The sequence below is a fragment of the Anabas testudineus genome, chromosome 21, assembly GCF_900324465.2.
Source record: "Anabas testudineus chromosome 21, fAnaTes1.2, whole genome shotgun sequence".
Classification (NCBI taxonomy): Eukaryota; Metazoa; Chordata; class Actinopteri; order Anabantiformes; family Anabantidae; genus Anabas; species Anabas testudineus.
The window spans coordinates 15,925,707-15,946,841 of NC_046629.1; the positions used below are offsets into that span (position 1 = coordinate 15,925,707).

The 21,135-nt window shown below is 39.5% G+C and overlaps 1 protein-coding gene across 1 annotated transcript; it reads left to right on the top strand.

Moving 5' to 3' along the window:
* The first annotated feature begins 1,289 nt into the window (after positions 1-1,289).
* On the top strand, positions 1,290-20,556 carry htr1fa (5-hydroxytryptamine (serotonin) receptor 1Fa). Its single transcript, XM_026376061.1, has 3 exons — positions 1,290-1,378; positions 18,306-18,420; positions 18,827-20,556. The coding sequence occupies exon 3, from the start codon at positions 18,828-18,830 to the stop codon at positions 20,022-20,024; it is 1,197 nt and encodes a 398-aa protein (XP_026231846.1). The 5' UTR covers positions 1,290-1,378; positions 18,306-18,420; position 18,827; the 3' UTR covers positions 20,025-20,556.
* Positions 20,557-21,135: the final 579 nt, after the last annotated feature.

Sequence of the window (21,135 nt, forward strand, 5' to 3'; positions counted from 1 at the left end):
CACGATGCACATCAGCCCACACATCACATCCGACTGTTCAAATTTTACCAGCGCAGCACGCTATAAAAACCAATCCACGGCCCAACAGTTAGTCAAGGGAATTTAAACATCAATCAGGGATTTTGTACAGGAAACAAAGTGACTACACATTTACATAACACCCAGCTAAACGCGCGGCAGTAAGAGCTACAGTGCTCGGAGGGAGGTGAATTGAGAGATTGATGGAAAATGTAACACCTCCAAATCCAGATCACGAGCCAGCTCATTTTGTAACCAGTGTTTTCCAAGGCCTCGATTATGACCATCAGCCAAACCCCTGATATTATTGTAATACCATTAATTGGCCTGTTTTACATTAAAATGATTTTTCGATAGCTCCTTGCTGAAAGTGTTTCAACTCTTTAATGGACCTTTTCATCGCCCCTGCATTAAATGATTTCACACTTTTCTCTGTAAAATAAATGAATGTGTTACTGTGATACTGTGAACTAACTTGTTAATGTGAGCAACGCGATTATTTTTGACTTGATATCTATAAATTCACATTTCATGCCCAGCGTTTGTCTCCTGCCAGACACTAAACGTTGGTCCAAATCTCCACAATAGACGCTAACATCATATAGGCAAATTCAGGGCTCTGTAGCTGGATCTTCTGTGGATTTAGTGGACTTAAAGTCAGTTAGTAAAGGTTTGGAGTATTTTAATCCTGCTCTCACTGGAGCACATTGTGAAAAAGGTGAGTTAGTTCAGGATCAAAGATGATTGGAAATTATACTGATAGATCACATTGTACTTTATAAATATACTTAAATATCATTTCCTAACAACATTTTGTAATCTTGTCCTAAACAGTCAGAGGATTTAGATTTATTTGTTCAATAGTTTCAAAGTATTGTTTATTATGAATTGCATCGAATGTTGTATTCCTTTTTAACGTTTTCCCACCACATAGGATCTTATATTAGGCTGCATGAATAATGGTGTACAGTGAGATTAGAATAAGGTGACAGTGACCACAGCCATCTGAGAAAGTTTTATAGAAAATGTGGCATTGACTTGTTGGACAAAAAAACAACAACAAAAAAACAAAAAACGACTGTCTCCTTATTAGCCTTGGTTACCGGAGGCCTGTTATTACTCTTATCTTGTCTTCACACCTCCTCTTTGTACAGACGCATCTCTCTCTCTCTCTCTGTGAAGCTCCGTCCATGGCCACGAGGCGCGCCGCCGTTTGCGCGTCCCCGCTCCCGTCGGACACGGTAAACGGGTGTCGGCGTGAGCGTCGCTGTGCTGTGAATGGACCTCAATGGGAATGTAATAGTCTTTCTCTCAGCCGCCTGGTTTTGGGGTACCATGCCATCTCTGCAACGGAGGCCGGGTAAGTTGATTTTTGTGCAGGTTGTGCATTTGTTGAGAGATTTATTGAGGGTGGCAACGTTTCTCAATTCATTGACCGAAACTGACAAGTAGTTTGAGAACAGGCGCTTTTTACGCGGTGTGTGTGCACAGGGGATTTAATTGACAGGGGCGTAAATGTGTTGCTGGTCATCTGAACTGTCTTCTGCAAATATCCAGGTTTCATCATTACGTTTATACAGCTCAACAGAACCTTTGTGCTGAGCAGAACTATTCTCAAGCACATGATTTGATAAAGTCAGGGCTGAATAATCAAACATAATCTGATGTGACTATGCATCTTAATCTTTTTAAATATGGTTGAATTGGGCTGTGGAGTTTATTTCCTTATTTATTTATCTGAGCCCCCTTTTCCAGACATCAGGCAACGGCTGATGTATTAGGTGGTGATTTGTATTGACTAACTATTGTCTGGATCATGACCAGACCTGGCTCAGTGAGAGGGATAGTAACGGTGAGGAGATTCCTCTTCTTCTGGAAGGTTGATCTGACAGTGGAGGCTCTCTAGTGGTGGCATTTGTGCTTGTGAATCTTCAGGATCTCCACATGCTGTATCTAACTATGAATTTCATTATTCTGTTGAGCGACATGCTTTCCAAACCTCCTGGAATTCAACTGGGAATATGTTTTGTAGCAATTAATTGTCTTTTTCTTTCTTTCTTTCTCTCTTTTTTTTTTTTATTTATTTTTTTTGTCTATCCCATATATGATCCAGCCCACATCATTATTTTATGTGTGATCAAGAAGCATGATGGGTGCGCGTGTGGAGATAAGATGAGAAAGCGAGAGCTTTGCATGTGAGGGGAGTGTTTGTGTTGCAGCATTTGTGCAGGAATACTGTCGGACCAGGCTGGTCAGAGACAGTGAAGGAATCATTCTAGGTGAGAGACTTGGAAGCTTTTGTGCATCCCCATCATTGTACATGTGCATACATTTGAAGATGTGTGCATGTGTGTCTATGCAACTCAACAGCCAGGCAGGAATGGCAATATTGAGCGACTCTGCAGAACCCCAGCTCAAGTTCAGTGCTTTTTTGTAATGTGCAATGGCAACATTTTAAAGACTCAGGCCATGGTAATATAGTTACTAAAGGTACTATAGTTAATGTTAGCACAATGGTTTGTTCGAGAAAGACTGTGATTACAGTCACTGAAAATGGGAATGACCATTTCAGGTCAGGTCTGATTTCTTGATGAGATGCTGGATGTAAATATTGATGCAGTTCCCAGGATACTGGGCTGGTTGATGCATGGCCTCATTTCAAAGTCAGTTAAAGGAGGGGTTTTAATTTATGTACAATAAAGCCAGGAATTTCATCATAGCACAGGACAGCACTGAGGACCCTTTAATGACATGAAATAGTGAAGGAGGTGTCCACACTGGGCTCTTTTTGACCAAGGAGACACACTTACGCGTGGTACTTAATTACAGAGGGGAAGTTATCTTAGAAAGAAAAAAATGGACACCAGTGATGAGTGGCAGAGTCAAACCAAGGACACATTGTGGCTGGTGATGATATGAGGCCATGAAGCAGCAAGCATTTAGCTCTTCCTTACTAATCTGCCAAGAGGGCTTTTAGATAGGGATGCACAAGTATTTTTTGTCTTTCTTTTCAATTTAAAATCTGCAGTATACAGTACATTGCACTGAGTGGATCTGTTATGCATCATTTTTTATTTAACATAAGATTACTGTATACCAACTTTAAAAGTCATGTGCATCATTTATACAGTATAAGTATGCATGTACCAGTGACTGTTGGCCTCATTAGAATTCAATTTGTAAATATTTCCTTGTGTCAGTTCCCTGCTTGTGCTCTTACTTGCAAATTGATGTCAGTCAATTGCAAAGTGACAATTTTAATGCCCAGGGACAGGTACATTTCCAAAATAGAACTTCACCACATCTCTAATAGTAATAATAATCTTTATTTACATGTTTCTTAACAAGCTTTGCAGAGAAAACAAACCATGCAGTAAAAATACAAGTGGAAGCAAAGATAGGCAATAAAATGCAAGCAAAATAAGATACCCTTTAGTATCAGCAAATTGAAAGTATAAGCTAGCAACAATAAAAGCAGATACACGAGTGATCCACTAATTCTTCTATGTCACTGTGGTGAGAAAATGAAAGCATCATTAGAACTTTATAGAAGTTTGCATTTGACATCAATATTTGCACAGAATTGACCCCAAAAGTGAGAGGTAGATGGAAACTGTGATTTTGAAAAGGTGTGAATTTGACACAGCGTGTTTCAAAGCAAAACATGCCAAAATGGATTAGACAAAGACAAAGGCTGCAGGTCTCCACTTAATCACCTGCTAAATGGATGTTGTGGCATTGTACCATGAATATTTTACAAACTTTGGCTGGTGAATAAATGATCAGTACCATCTGGAAAACAAAATACAGCTAACCTGAAAATATAGATGACATGTTTGATTTTCTTTTTCCACTGTATGCCTTTATATTGTGCAGGAAGTGTGTGTTCAGATCATATTTGTTTTGTTTGTACTCTAATGGATCTCAATGTGAACTGAAAGTGTATTGATTTGCAGTGACACTTTGTTTAAATGTTAAAAGGCTATAATATCTACAGTTCATATGGCTGCTTGGTGGACAACCAGCTCAATAGTTTTAATTAGGCCCACTCTTTGTGTTTTTACACTGCTGCTTTTTCCTTGATACCACTGGAAGCTATTTGCAACACTGATAGTATCAAATAATGCTACCACCTTTAAAGTAGAGAGCCGTATGTTTGTTCACCTAAGTGTTTGTTTGCTGGTGCTTCCTCTTAAATTTCAGCTTGTCCTTTCCTGTGACTGAGCTGTTTTTACTTCGGCTTAATGTCATTAGGACAAATGCAGTTTGGGAGGCTGGCATGCTGTTGTATTATGGTTCTACCATGTATATTAGATTAATGAGACAAGTGCATTTTTTTAAAGAAACGGCTTACGTAGTTTTTAAGAAAGCACTTCAAAGTGAGTTTGCTCTTGGCGTCTCTCTATTTCACCCGGACTTCTAACAATGTCCAGACAAGTGTCTGATCTGCAGTGTTTCACTAACATATCACAGAGGTGAGAGCCTCAATCAAAATCTGTCTGGATACATCTTACCTCTATTCATGTCATGAAAATAGGCCTCTCTCTTTCCTTTATGTGTCTCTTAGCAAATTCTTTTCTAAAAAAATAAAAGACTGCAAAAATTCTTCATTTCTATGTTAAAAAGCTTCCAGGAATCAGTGTTTAATTATTCGTCACCAATCCATGACAGATGAGAAATCACATTCGATTCCAAGTTTTAACGCCAGTATTAGTTGCCAAAAGTATGCAAATGCTAGACAGTGCTCATTGTTTTTTCATGCATCTTTGGAGACATGGAGACATTTCAGAGGGTTTTCAAAATGAAGACAGCATGCCTGCCCTAACATAGGCATACTTTTGTGTGTGTTTGTATATGAGGCTGAGACAGAGAGATACACATGACGACAGATTAAGGGACAGAAGGAAGGATCATCTATTTGCTGTTGGTTGCCGTAGGTTAAGTTTGAAAAATTAATTCTATGAACAGACGCTGTCTTTTGCAAAGATGGCCTAGTACCTAACTGAATAACCTAAATAACCTGTAGGGGTTGAGGTGGACTTAAAGAGACCACCTATCAACTGGACACATCTAATAGAGTAGTCCATGTCTGAAAGATGGTCTCTCCCCGTGGCTTCATGAATGAAATTGATTCCTAATGGAACAAGACTAAAAGCCTAAAGCCCCATGAACAGCACATAGAGGCTGCAATGTGCATTATAGTCCATAAAACAAGAGTATGTGACGCAATGGAAAGAGCATTTTGCCAAGTTTGGTTCTGGAATAGAATAAAAGGGAAACGCAAAACCTCTGTGTGTTTTTAGAAGCCAAAAATATACAACATATTTTATGGTTCACTTCGGAGGAAGTTCCCAAACTGGGGGTTGTAGAACCATTGCAGGGTCAGAGGACGAACATGGAGCAGAAGTAAATCTGATTTACCTGGATGGCAATTACCTGAGTGCAGTAAATGCGTTTTGACTGTTACAGTATAGGACAAATGCACCTGTATCTGGACGCTACAGGAAACTTTTTATAAGCATCGTAACTGTTGAAGTCTGTCACCTTCTATGAATAGCTGAATCAGTAAGGGTGACACCAGTTATGAAAGCTACCAAGACGTTAAGTTACACTCTATCCCACCACAGTTTTTTCACACTAAATGTTTTCCGGCTACATTCTGTACTTTACACGTTCGTTTTGGACGGAACAAATCTTGCAAACCCCTCAACAAATTTGCAGTCTGTGATTAGTAGTGTAAGATAATTCTCTACTATGTTCTTTTTTAAAACATTTGACTAATAATAATAATAAAAAAAAAACATGGTTTGACCCATGTATGAGCAAGCGAGAGCTTTGTACGATTTGCTAAATAACATTAATGAAACGGGACATCGCTGCCATTTGAAATCTGCATATAAACAGTGTTTTGGTTTTGTGAAATGGGCCACTGAATCTTGATAGCCTTGCTGGCTTCACAGCAATCTTGTTTGTTTTTTGTTCCCAAGTGAATCAGCTTCATTTCACATTGTGAAATGAAGTCATGCACACTCCCCTGCAATGGCTCCACAACCCCAGTTTGGCAACTACTGCTCTGTATTGAAAATGAACGCGTATAAACATTTCCAGTCCATCGGTTTTTCAAAATAAAACATTTGTCCTCATTTTCTTGGACAAGAAGTAGAAGTGTTCCTCACTTCCAAAATGTTCCACAGTTGAAAAAGTCTGTTTTACCATGTGACAGTACAGTGGTTAAGATTGGAATAGGCTTTGACACAAAAGTAACATAAGTAAATTGACTTTAAGTCCAATGTTTGATTAGAATTGTGGTTCAGATTGATTGGAAATGGGAAACAACACAGTTTCCAGTGTTAAAGTGTCATATTTTGTTGACATGACAATGCATCCTGACCGATCAAAGTGGATTTTTGTCGCTCTAACTTACTTGAAGTTAAGTTTAAAATGATGTCATTTTGGGGTACTTGCTGAAATGGCTGATGCTGACATTCCTCTTGGGAGGAAAGCTTCTTCCTACTGTATCACCAGACTGTCTGTGCTGTGTAGCCTCAGCCTAATACAGATAATATCTCAGCATCATCCAGGTCCACTGATGTCTTGCTTAGTGCCACACGATTAATAACATGTGCAAACCGTCTCCATTCCTACATCGTCTAATTACTATTCCATCTGTTAAGTTCTGATAAGCTCATTAATAAAAAATCAACCCAAGAACCAAAATAACAAGCACGAGGTGGCTTGTGTTCAAGGGCGCCGCTGAAAACACACTTGTTCAGGGCTGCGTTTCTATGCAGGCTGCCTGAATGACCAACATGACCATCCCTGAAGCTGAGCAGGCACCAAAAATTCCAATTTGTCGGATAGAATTAGCAGCATTCAAACTACTTATATAGAGTCTATCACTTTAAGTAAACTAGCCATTAAAATAGGATTCACACTAAAGCCTCATCTTAAAACCTCTTCCATTACTGCAAACCTAACACCTGTGAAGGCTGAAGGTCAAAATGTAAGCTTTTATTTTATTACTACATGAACACGCAAGTATCTGCAATCATTTCTCTCTCTCTCTCTCTCTCTCTTTCTCTCTCTCAAATATGCGCCTGATGTTTTAAAGGAAGATGGAAAGTCTGATCTTCCATTCTTTTGTGTGACGTTGATTGCTTTTGTTTGTGTTGATTTATGAGTAAACAGCACGTTATGCCGCAAACACAAAACGTTGAATGTGTGGAAGAATTCAAAGATTACTGGCTGGTGAAGTGGGGATTTAAACAGGACTCAGGGGTGTCGCAGCAACATCTCTTTCCAGCTTTGACTTCTAGATACTGCTTAAGTGATAGAAAAGTTTAGTGCTGTCCTATTAAAAGGCCAGTAGGTCTAAAAACACACTGGCTTTTCACAGTGCTTTTCTATAGTTTAGGGTGAACTAACTTTCAGTTAAAAGGTCCATTAATTCACTCTTCTTTTGCTTCCATTTCAACACAAGTTACTTGTCATTTCAGGAGTTCTTCGCGCACCATTAAGAGTAAAAAACTGTTGACAAAATTCTGAATGCTTTATCAACGAGGAGCACTTGATCTGACATCGCCGAAGGGATGCGCTTGATTTTAGTTCCACAACCGATTCACATCTGTAAGATTGTTTGAAAAAAAAAAAAAAATGTGATAGTGCCGCCCTGGTCCATTAATCATCTCATGAGAATTTGCTGTGACCTCAACGACTCATTCCAGCTACTTTCAAAGCTGTTAACTTTGTATGTGTGGGAGGCTTGTAGATGCAGGCAGGATAATGTTGCGTGTTTGTGAATAATGCCGAAAATGTGAGTTCTATGAACTTTTTGTGCAACGTGCACCACATATTTCTACATCTAAATAAGGTGCTGCACCAGAATGAGAGGAAAGCACAGCGTTTATGTAAGCGATGTGTTTTGGGAGATTTGTGCTCGTTGGAAAGACACAGAAACATAAGCATATCGACTAAGAGCTGGTCTGTCTGTGTAGTGATGCTGCTGCGTTCCCAAATGGGTTTCGTTTTCTGCCATAGTAGATCTCCTGTAAGTGTGTTCCCTAAGCTGTTAAGCATAGTTTTATTGCACTAAGGATCTGTGCTGGAAAGCACTCATCCTGATACAGTACACCCTCACTCTGATGTCAATATGAGCCAGCGTAGCATTAGATTAGGGAAGATGTTGCAGTTTTATGGGCATTTCCATATCAGGAAGCCTTCTACCTGATGATGTGTGTTCATATTTTTTACTTTAATTATCCACATAAAATAAAAATTGAAAATTGGAAAATTGATCACAATTGTCAAGATACCATAGCTGTATTTATCATTTGTTGGAAGAATGTGAGAGGTTGCATCAGGCCCACTGCAGATCATCCGGAAAATCTAAGTGATAAGCATCAACAATAAAGAATTTCACTTCTTATCAGAAAGGGTTGGTTTGTTTTGGGTTTAGAAGAAATATCAACCGACGTCCTTACTTTTGGCTTATTTAAAGCTAAAGTAAATTAATCAAATCTAATAGACACAATCTTTTTTTCTGAGGGGTCTACAATTGGTTAGAGATTCAATTATATCATTACTATGGTTATTTTATAAAGGTTTCTTATAAATATGGTTATATTATATTTGTTATGGTACAGTAAACATGAAACCATAACACGCTGTAATACAATTTACATTTTCATTGAAAATAAAAACAAAACTGCAACACTGAATGAGTAATGACAGATTTCTTTCCAGTAATGGCTATAACAGTGTATACACATTCACTGCATTGCATTAATAGTGTTACCTCTTTGGTCTGGCCTTCCTGGCTGCAAACTTAGCAGCTAATAATCAATAAATCGGTAAATCGCTGCCTCTTTACTTCAGTTACTGCATTTCATTTTATATTCGACAGGAATCAAACCAAACCTAATGCACCAGAATGTTCCTCTCACTCACAAACTGGAAGCTCAGGCTTTGGTCAATCCAGTTCTTCTCACTTGTCATCTTACATTTGTAGTGTTTTCCTGCTGTGGGCACACTGTTTGGGCACAGCCACCGGTGAGCTGAGCAAAGACTAATGGACCAGGAGTTTGTTTCTGAGCTAAATATCTGCTGAAAAATGCGTTTTGAGAGCCAGAATTTTCAACACCTCACAGCGTAATTCAATTGCTAATTTGTGTTTTCTTCAGCCCCAGCAGCTATGCTAAAGACATTATTAAGCATATTTCTGCTCTAAAGCTCCCTGCTGCGGCACTCGAAGCGTTTTCTCTCACCTTGCAGGTTCTAATCATCCATCTGTTTCCGACTGTGGAGAACATGCTGCTTGAGTCAGCAGTATATCAAAATTCAGTAATCCCATTTAGTTTCTCTGAGTGGTTTACGATTTTTTTTCTATTAACAAGTTCCTAATATATGCTACAAAGCACCAAATATTGGAATATTGGAATAGATAAATATCTGTTTTTGGCCCCTAAATTAGCAATTTGTTTAACATCCTTCTAATTAAAGCGTTTCTATATTAAATGAGGGAGTGACTTGTGCCAAAATAACCTTCATGTACACAACACATTTGCGGGGACACTTGGAGTGAAAAGGTGCCATATTTTTGTGACAAAGTTGTGTTATCGCATGACAGTTGGGTTGTGATGAGGGGCTATATTTAGACCTCTGCTGTTGATGACATTTCAAGGACATTCAAGCCTTCCGATTTGAGCAGCAACCTTTTAAATTCAAGAGACGTCTAAATGATCCTTCTTCTTTCTTCCTTCGTGTTGTTGCATGCTTGATGTTGATATCAAACGGGACAGGATTGCAGGAAGGGGACAAGAGGGCATGCCATTAAATGATTCCTAAAATTGCATTTCCGCATAAACAGTATTTGAATACAGGGACCTCACATCAATTTAATTTTGCTTCAGTGCCTCCACCCAGGCCATTTACACAAAGGTGCACTCATTACATGGTAACTCTTGTGGAAAACAGTGAACATTAGAGGATATTAGTTCATGCTGGTCTGAGGAACTATGCATGAGGTGCACTTAAAATTAAATTCATGTGGCTGATTATACAAGCATTTTAGATAATTATGTGTGTATGTGTGTGCGTGTGGATTGTTTAAGTTTCATAAGATATGTTTATTTCTAGTAAAAGGTTTCCTAATTATAATCAACACTGATGTTTCCATACACCTAAGAATGAGTACGCATATGTAAACACATGTGAGTCTTTGAAAGAGAGTGTGATCTGGCAGTTGAAGTTGACTGTGTCGTGCATATTAAATTTGACTCAAATCAGTTTGTAATGTGAAGGTGGTCGTTTACAGCAACGGGATCACTTAGAATTATAACTCAAACACTCTTTTAGTGTTTGTACTTTTACAGTGGTTGAGTCTTCCTCCCCCACACACCCATGGCAAATCTCCTACAAAATATGTATGTGTACAACATATTTGCTCTGACAAGTACATTTTAAAGGATGTCTAATTTCTTTCCATATTACATTCTCTGACAATAATTATTCAGCAACAACAACAGTGACTCTTGGTTGGAAACAAGAAGCAAGTAGTGGAAAGTCACTTTGTGAACTACGTGACTTGGCTTTTTTCTTTGGTCCTGTTATACAGTAATTACCTCAACTGCTTAATAAGCTGCTTACACATACGACAAGGGGTTATCTTTTTTGGGCCAAGGCAGCCTCCTAATACCTGAACCATTTTGGTATCAAGCCAGTAATTATATAAAAAAAAAACTACACATGAACTATGTTAAATATTTAAATAAATACTCTCATTCAACCCAAACCTCCGTGACCCTAACTTGAAGGGAGATATGCTCATTTCTGGCAGCTACTGTAGACCAACATTTCTTTGAAGTAAATGACACAGGTCATGAGTCAGACTACAGACAAGTTCAGCCTTATGTCAACCCACATTTTTATCCCAAATTTATCAGTTTACCACCCTGTTTCGCTGTGTAAAATGTAAATAAAAACAGACTTCTAGTGATTTTCCAATAATATAAAGCTCAGATGAGCAAAAAGAATTCAGAAGAGGAAAGCAAGTCGACCACATCTTTTAATATATGATAACTGCTGTTAAACATCCACTTGATTTTTTTATGCCACACCCCACCCATAGATGTAGTTTGATATAAAACATGTATTTGATTGAAAATAATACAAAAACAACATATGAAATGTAAATAATTAGACATTTGTTTATTTTTTGAGAAATAAATGCTCATTTTACCTGTTATGCCAGCAACACATTTTGCTTTACTTCACCTGTTCCTGTTGTTTCTTAATATATGATTTAAATTGGGTCTTTTTCTGGACGGTTCCTGGCTTCCTCTGTCATATTTTTTATTTCATCATGTGCCAAATGTTTTCAGTGGGTGATAGGTCTAGACTGCATGCTGCCAGTTTAGCACCCAGACTGGATGCATGGACGCATGCTGTTTTTGGACATTCAGGTTTGGCATTGTCCTGCGGAAATAAGCAACGACTTCCCTGAAAATGATGAATAGCATCACATGTTACTCCAAAACCTTCTGCACCTTGTTCAGCATGAATGGTGCCTTTATAGATGTACAAGTTACCCATGCCGTGTGCGCCCCGGCACCCTCGCACGATCATGGTGGCTTTTGAACTGTGTGACATAACTGATAAGTCAGATGCTCTCTGTGTGTCCATGACTTCCAGAAACAATTTAAAAGTTTGATTTAGACAGCGATTTCCGTCTAAGGGCCTGAAGATAAGAGATATTTGTGTGGATTCCCAGGATCTTTTAATGAAATCCAAAACATTCTTCTGTTGTTGCCACAGCCACAGCTTTTTACAACATGTTTGTATTCATTTCAAAAGGAGCATACAATATAAATATATCAAATTCCTTCGTTTCAACAATTGTTATGTTGTCTTTATACTATTTTAATAAAAACTATTTTTTTATTTGCGTTGTTTCTGCTGATGTCAAACTGTGTACCGTGCGCTGCAAGTGTTAAGAAAGGCGTCACCTTTATTTTTTGAAATAAACAGCTCCATTATCTAATGAAGTCTGAAGACACACAAAAAAAGTGCTGGCTTGTGAACAAGGACAACGAGGATACATGTACCTTTTTAGTTGATATACTGTAGTAGCCACAACAGACGATGCCCAGAAAAGTTGGGTTCCAACTTGTCACTGTAGGTGAACTTCACCCAGCAAACACTAGACTTTACAAGGAGTGTAAAGAAAAGAGAAACAAAGCCACACTGTCAGACGTCTAAGGGGTCTTACTTGACTTTCCAAGAGGCTGAGTAGTGTTATTTTTGTCGGACTGAGCTGACAAATACTGCTTTAAAAACAATCCGAGAGTCCTCCACAACCACTCTTACACGTGAGTGAAGCCTGTACAGTAAGTTTTCATGTGAGAAATGTAAGAAGATGCACTCAGCAGCCTAGTGGTTTGGATGAGGACACAGAGAGGGCATGATGGGACTGTGCAGTGGTGTTGTCAGGATGTTCAGTAATTTAGAGAGCAAAGATAAATTTTCATGCAACTGCGTGCACGGCAACCTCCCCACAATGTCACCCTCTCCAAAGAAGCCTGTTCTGCAGTACTTACATTTAAAGCTGCAAGGAAAAAGTTCAAATCCTATGGGGGCTTTAATCAAACTAAACTACAGTATGGATCCACATGTTCAATGGCAATGTGCTTTGATGCCCCACTTTCACATTAAAGACAGCAAATCAATCATTCGTGCTACTTGTCATACTCCATTTAAATATACTGAAGAAGAATGCCTTCACGCAGTGTAAAAGAAACTGCTGATGACAGACACCGGTAACAATTACTCATTTATTTTACACTCAGCAGAGAGCTTCAGGCATTTATTGCTATAGTCACATTAAACCTGTATTGTTCATGTGGACTCAAATGCGTGTTCTGGGTGGAGAATTTCTCTAATTCACTGCTCACTAGACAAAGGCTTGAACAGATGCTTGTTCACGTAATCACGGAGAACGGCTTATCGGTATTTTTTCAAGTAATTGCCATGGAACATCCCACAGATCCAGCAGTATACGTGTTCGCCGGTGAAATCGTGAGCTGTGTAATGTTAGACGTGTAACTATAGGTGGTAATGGGATTTCTGTGCTCAATAAGTACGAATCAATACCGTAGTTTGGCTTCACCCTCTAGAAGCCAGACCTGTTGCAGAATTTGCTCAACAGGTGGTCACGCTGAGATCCATAGCCTGATATATTTTTTTGTATCTCTGCCGTGTTACTGGTGCAACTGTTGAACAGCTAATCTCTGCCTGTTCAGCAGCAATTGGAGCTTTTTCTTCTGTCGTCCATAACAAGGAAAGGCATAATTCTGCCACTATGTTTTTGCAAGTGCTTTGCCAGATTTGCGATTCTGACTTGGACTCAGTTTACATTCAGTGGTAGAATTTATGTCTTTTATTTGACATAAACTCACACTCAAGCCTCCACTTACTAAATAATTAGCTCCTCTCTGTAAATTAGCTTTGCTTTGTTCTGACAGCAGAGAGAACAATGCTCCAGACAATACTGAAGCTGGTTCACACAACTCAAATACACGAACATAATGTTTTACCAGATGAATGAGCTATCCAAAAAAAAAAACACACATGCGCCACCTCTGCCCTGTTCAGTGAGTGCCTGAACCACTTCCATCAAATCCAGCAGTCAGGGGACATCCCACCAGCTTACACTTCTATCTACATGAAGCAGGTAGAGAGAGTCGACGGTGACATGGTGTGCATTCGCTTGTGCGGTGAAATCCCAGCTGTGACATGCATGAAGTGATCCAGTCAAGCTTGAAACAAGGACACAGGTCAATGAGTGAGAACAGTGACTGGACATGACAGTAGTTTAGCCCACTCAGACAAATTGCAATGTCCTTTTTTATGTGAAATGCCGGTCAGTGAGTATGAATCACTAGAAAACTAGACCCACGTTAACAATTCGATCACATAACTTTTTTTGTTTGTGTGCTTTTTAATCATTCTTAACATGGAGCTATATTTTTATAGATGTCTGTCATTATCATAAAATAACCAATAAAGGGTGAAAATAGCACATAGGAATTTTTAGGGAACTGTTTTGTGTAAGTACTGCAGCCCTTTACTTATTCATATAATCTCTAAGCCATTGCCAGTCCCTGAAAATACAGTTTACTGTTACTTCATCATTATCATGTTTTAGCAGAAGGTGCTTTTCTGTCTCAGAAAGTTAGAATGAATCATTTCTTTTACTTCTATGTGACATTTGTTTCCACCAAAAATAAATAAATAAAAAATACAGCAAACAAACAAACAAAAAAAAAACTGTCAAGAGAGTCCTTCGCTGAATTTTCTTTTCGGTCCGACTTTGTCATTTGCCAAATAGATAAATAGACAGAAGAGCCAGTAAACAAATGAGAGCTGCTGTGCCCTCACATGGTGCTGAAGTTAATCATTTATTTTGCATCTTCCCAGAGCTGTCAGTCACACAGCTTTTCTCACAGCTCTGCTCCTTCAAGACAACACTTGGCAGCTTGAAGTCCTGTCTGGGCCAGACTGTTTGTATTTCACAGACTTTACTACACATGACTGATACGGCTTACCTGTTCTAGGAGAGGAAGAGAGATTAAATGTCAGGGTGCTGAGTGTACAGTAAACTGTGTAAATTAAAATGAAGTTGGTGTTTGTACGTCTGTGTATATGAGGTTTGCATATACACTGCGTGTCCACATAAAAGTCACACACTCTAATATTTCGTTGGACCTTTAGCTTTGATTATGGCACATATTCACCGTGGCATCATTTTGATAAGCTTCTGCAATGTCATAACATTTAATCCCATCCAGAGTTGCATTAATTTTTGATGATAGGAGTGTTGGACCACTGCACAAAAATCTACTCGAGCACATCTCAAGGATTCTCAATAGGGTTCAGGTCTGGACTCTGTGGCGGTCAATCCATGTGTGAAAATGATGTGTCATGCTCCCTGAACCACTCTTTCACAATTTGAGCTCGATGAATCCTGGTATTGTCATCTTTGAATATGCCCATATCATCAGGGAAGAAACAAACCATTGATTGAATAACCTGGTCATTCAGTATATTCAGGTAGTCAGCTGACCTCATAACGTTGCTGAACCTACACTTGACCAACTGCAGCATCCCCAGATCATAGTACTGCCCCCACATGCTTGTACTGTAGGAACTAGGCATGATGGGTGCATCGCTTCACCCACCTCTCTTCTTATCCCCATCACTCTGGATCAGGGAAAATCATCACACCACACGGCCTTTTTCCATTGCTCCAGATTGAAATCTTTATGCTCCCCAGCAAATTGAAGCTTTTTTTCTGATAAGCCTCACTGATAAGTGGTTTTTCTAAGGCTACACAGCTGTTTAGTCCTAAATTCCTTGAGTTCCCTTCAGATTGTGCATGTGGAAAAGATCTTACTTTTCATTTTTAAACATAGCGTTATTACAAAGAAGTCAGCAACACATGTTCTACAGTTTTTCTTTTTGCGATGAGATTTTACCAAATGTTTATATGATCATGGATCATGAGCATTCAAGATTTTTTTTCCGACCACATTGAAGATGATGGTTCCCTGCTACTCTGCTTGGGCAGTTTTTAACCCAGTTTGAGCTGTTTCTGTTTTCTTTGCTTGATTCAAGCCAATAATTTGACCCTTCAGAAACAGATTAACATCTTTTCCACGACCACAGGATGTGGCAAGAAATGAGAAGCTACTCACTGCATCAGTTTGGGTTAAATAACTTGTTGCCAGCTCAAAAACAATCATCCATGCAATAATTATCCAGGGGGAGACCCATTTGCTAAGGTAAATCCAGTCCGGTGGTGACTTTTTCTTTTTTTGGGGCGGGCAGTGTATATTTGCTGTGGGTGAATTCAGGATGGATTATACTAATCTCTGTATCTCTGTCTTCAAGAGTTGATGATATACAGTGTTTTGAGATGTTTCTGCTGTATCAACCTCCTTCTTACCTGCATAAGCTGCATCTGTTGTTGTAGAAAGCAGAAGTGTCATCATGTGATCTTACTGTAACTTAATATTATGGCCCCATAATAACCTCACTTCTCAAATTGTTGGAATTTGAAAGCATCTACGGTTATTTGAATGCTGAATATATATGCTAATACTGCCGATTATGGAGCTTATTAAAAATTACTGAAAAGTTTCACTGTGTGCTGTAATCACAACTATCCATAAACATGTTAGAAAGTTAATTTCTAATTTTTAAACTATGTGACTATTAGTCAATAAATGAAGCTGTTTTCCCTGTTCATTGAATTCATCCAAGGGCACTGAGTTTTGTTCAGAATACTGCAGTGAGCATACTGGCTTATTGAAGCTTATCTTCAGATGGCCTTGAGCAGAAAGCCAGTGCTTAGAACGTTTCAAGACATCACTGATTATTTCTTTGTTGCAATGACAGACTGGCACTTATTGCATTTACATTCATGTGCATTCACAGAGACAGGACACATACCACACTATTCCCTTACTGGATAGCGCAATATGCATTTATGCACACAGAGACTGACACAAGTCACTGTTTTCAGATGCACAGCTGAGAATACATCAGTACAGTGACATGAAGCACGACAGAAGTGCAGCAGCAATTATAATCTATCGGTGCAAAGTAATCTGCATGTTAAATTTTCCTCCATATTTATCCAGGGGTAAATGGGAATGTGGAAGGCAACATTATTATCTTTAAAGTCTAGAATTACACATAGACAGAAACTCATCACTGGTTAACTTCACAGGAGTTAAACAATTTGTTCTGGATATATAGGCTAAAACAAATTGTGTTTTACATTCGTTTTTCTGCCAGTATAGTAAAATGAACTGTATCCGAGTCTTTGCTGCAAAGAAACAGCTTTCTAAGTGTTCACTTTCAGTGAAAGTTCACTTCAGTGAGTAATTTTTTTGCACTGAGCATGAGAATACATTTTAAAACCTTTGCTAAAAGCCTAAACCTGCTGTTTTCAACACTGCAACAGCATCAAATAAGGACCGTGTCTCCTATAAACAGTGTATACAGAAAAACAAACACTGTGTATAGTATACATGTTATTTTGCAAGAGAAATCTAAAGGGTTCTTTGTGTCAGCATGTGTTAAACCACAGTAATAAACAGTAGAAATATGATTTCTTTTATGCAGTTAAACAGTAAGCAGAGTTGACTCAGGTGACTCAGTCTGGCAATGGGAGTGCCAGTGCCCACTCCTTGAATGAGGTAGTGAAACAGTACTCATCACATGCCTCTGCACTGCTCTTGGAGAATTTCACCTACATATTATATAAGATGCTCAAGTTTGTAAAGGTGACGAAAATACCTCAATTTCACCTTGATTTTGCACCTCGTGCTACCTCAATTTTTTGATAATAAGGCACAGTATTACACCAGTAAGAGCTCCCTTTAGTCCAACAGTAAAAACACATTTTCTAAGTATTGAGAGTGCATTTTTGTTGAAGCCACTTTGTGAGGGTTAAGTGAACTGAAATCTCTTATCTCTTCAGTTGTCATGTAGCCTTACCACCTTTTTCACCCACCCACCCACCACCAGACCTAGCGCTTGGGAATCGAACATTCTCAGTAGAGACCTGACAGTCAGAGTTTGGCTGCCTCTGCTCCATCACCACATTAAGTAAAACTACTGTACTTCTTGTGTTTCTATAGCAACAGTTCCCACTCATGTCTTCAGGATACTGAGCAATGCGGAGAGTGAAGGAGAGCTGCAATAACAGCCATACCTGAGCAGTTTAATTCAATCATAATGGTTGTTGCTAAATTAGTGACCAACCGTCAACCATACATTCCCTGTATACAGTCATACAGGTATATTTTTGGAGTCAACCATTACCTTTTGTGATACGTTCTGTCACACTGCAATGTGGTTGTGCCAGCTACTCCAAAATGATCAAATTATCCAAAAACTATCTGTATTTTCCACAGAAGGTTAATCTTGTCAAGTTTGACAAAGCCTCTATAACAATTAGATTGGCATGTATCAATAAAGGGTAATCTCATTAATAGCCAAAGTAATCACTGGCAAATATTCAGTTAAAAGAAAATACACATATTCACAGACTCAGACAGACATTCAAATATACAGACAAAAAGAAAAACATTTTCTGCACCTGCAGGGGTTTTTACTGTTTTATTTGTCCTTGGTTATATCTTTACTTAGTTGTCTATAAGTAAGTTTTTATTTCTCTCTTCATCCTCTCCATCCCTTTATCCTCCCCTCTCTCCCTCTCACAGGCATTGATGAATGACACAGCTGATGTGATGGCAGAGCTGGCAGGCGGGACAGATCAGAGCAGACTGTCTGCTGCACACTGAACCAACTTGATGTAACACGTTAGAGCCTGGACAGGTAAGAGGAGATTTATACTTTCAGAGTTTCACAGATGTTTGTGGACAAATTGAAAAAAGGATGTTCAAAGCGTTGCCAATCAATATTTTCTTGAACGCAGCCTTGAAAGTCCGTTATATTTAAAAGCACATTCTGAATAAAAACCTTGCTTTTATTCACTTTGACATGTTTATGTATGAAATGCAGAAAGCAAAATCATTGGCTGTCAATGTTAGAAAGAAGATGACTGGAAAGAAAATGAGACCAAGTCCAACAAGTGAATTTTACAGAACTTTAAAACACTGACTGTTTAAATTCTCAGTATTATGGGCAGAAATCACAAGATTCTATACGTGGCCTATTGTCTGTTGTCACCCTAAGCTTCTATAATGTCTAACTCTCAGCTGTTTTTTCATTCCACTTGCAGAATGGATTTCCCTAATTGCACTGAAGGAGTGTTTGCTACGAACAGCGGCAGTTATGACTCACTGGAGACCACTAAACTCCCTCCCAGCAAAATCCTTCTTACTCTGACCCTCTCTGTAGTGGCTATCCTGACTACATTCTTCAACTGTCTGGTGATCACAGCTATCGCAGTCACCCGTAAGTTGCACCACCCTGCCAACTACCTCATCTGCTCATTAGCAGTGACTGACCTGCTGGTGGCTGTTCTGGTCATGCCCTTCAGTATCATCTACATCCAGAAAGAGAGCTGGGTCATGGGCCAGGTTGTGTGTACTATCTGGTTAAGTGTGGATATCACTTGTTGCACATGCTCCATACTGCACCTTGCTGCAATCGCCATTGACCGCTATAGGGCCATTACTGATGCAGTGGAGTACTCGCGAAAACGCACAGGGGCCAGAGCTGGGGCGATGGTAGCAGTGGTGTGGCTCTTGTCCATCCTCATCTCGCTTCCTCCTCTACTGTGGCGGCACTACAGTGAGGACGCAGAGGAGCAAGACCAGTGCATCATCATTCACCACCACATGGCCTTCACCTTGTACTCCACCCTTGGAGCATTTTACATCCCCCTGCTGCTCATCCTCATCCTCTACTATAAAATCTACCGCGCTGCTCAGACCCTCTATATGCGCAGGGAGGCCAGCCGAGCCAGCCGTCACTCATGCATGACCAATGGAAGCATGATCCCATCATCTTACCCCGCTGGAGATGGTGACATTGATGGGGGGCCTCGAAGTCCAGAGCCAATAAGCCCACCAGAGAAGTCTATCTCTGAGCCCTCAACTGAGGAACCTCCACGCGAACGAATGCGGGTATCTGTGAAGGCTTTCCAATGCAAGTCGCGTCGGCATGAGTCACGTAGTGAGTCACGTCGAAGTCAGTTCTACCAAGGGCCACGGATCTCTGGCTCACGGGAGCGCAGAGCAGCATCCACATTGGGGTTAATAATAGGGGCGTTTGTCATCTGTTGGTTACCATTTTTTGTCAAAGAGGTGATCGTCAACACCTGCAGTTCTTGCAGTACTTCAATGGAGATGGCTGACTTTCTGACATGGTTGGGCTACCTCAACTCGCTGATCAACCCCCTCATCTACACCATCTTTAACGAAGACTTCAAAAAAGCTTTCCAAAGACTTGTTAGGTGCAGTCATTACCTCTGATGGTTACAATTATGTATGATCGTACCCATACAGCATTTAGCATACACATGTAACAGGGACATGGCCAACTAATAGAGGCCAGAGACCTGAGAGTGAATACAGCCTCAGTGTGCTTGGGAGAGAATAAACTCAAAGAGGAAAGGATTGACACCCATTTCCAGATACTCCACCGGGCACTTCAACAGCCTAGATGGCACCAGCTCAGCAATGAGCTTTACAGCAAAGTTCCACATTGAAATCCAAGTCTTGCTATTAATAGAACAGCCTGAAATCTCCTTGATGTTAATTGGTGTGTGTGTGAAGGGACACTGACATGTTGGTTTTTAGAAAATGGGCCATCGATGACCTTTTTGAAGTCTGGGTTTTGAGCATTAGTGATCAGCCCCATTTAAGGGCCTTGAAATAGCTGACCATTATGCCTGTTCCATCTAATGACCTCCCTTCTATCTAGGCTTCTAGCTGAAATACAGAGCATCTGTAGAATACCACAGCATACCAAGTTGTGACTTTTATCTAATTTTACTGTCACAGTGATTGTTAACAGAAGTAGTTGCTGAAAGTGGTCTGTACTCAGCCATGCAAAGCATTCCAACAAATTAAAACACAGTAAATTGGCAGGTTGTTGAATCTCCTAGTTGAGTAATGATACTGGTGCAATTCACTTGACAATCTTAAACTGGGAACTTATTGCCTTTTTACACACCTGAACTTAACAAATCATGTTTTAGATGTTAAGGGTTAACAGCTAAGAATGCCTTTAAATGTGAATAAGGTTAACTTTTGGAGAAGGTTTAAGATAATGGAGGTACAGGTTCTATGCCACTTTAACTGATATCTTTGCACAAGTCTTCATGTTTCTTTTGTTTATTTATTGAATCATTTATTTATTTGTTTATTACACATCACGCCAACACCATAGCCAGCATTAGGTTAATGAACAAAATGAATGTGAAAGCCACCAGTGGAGAAATCCTCATTACTCCCACTGAAATACTTGGAATAGAACTAGTATTTATTTACTGCCTCCAAGAGGGCACATGATATGTTGCTGGAAATATAGTGGATGAGTCAAGTGTGAGGGTGTACTGTATGCCAGGGAGATAACACAATG

What these genes read in the sequence shown, in the direction of transcription:
- htr1fa (XM_026376061.1), top strand. Translation starts at nt 18,828, where the DNA reads ATGGATTTCCCTAATTGCACTGAAGGAGTGTTTGCTACGAACAGCGGC.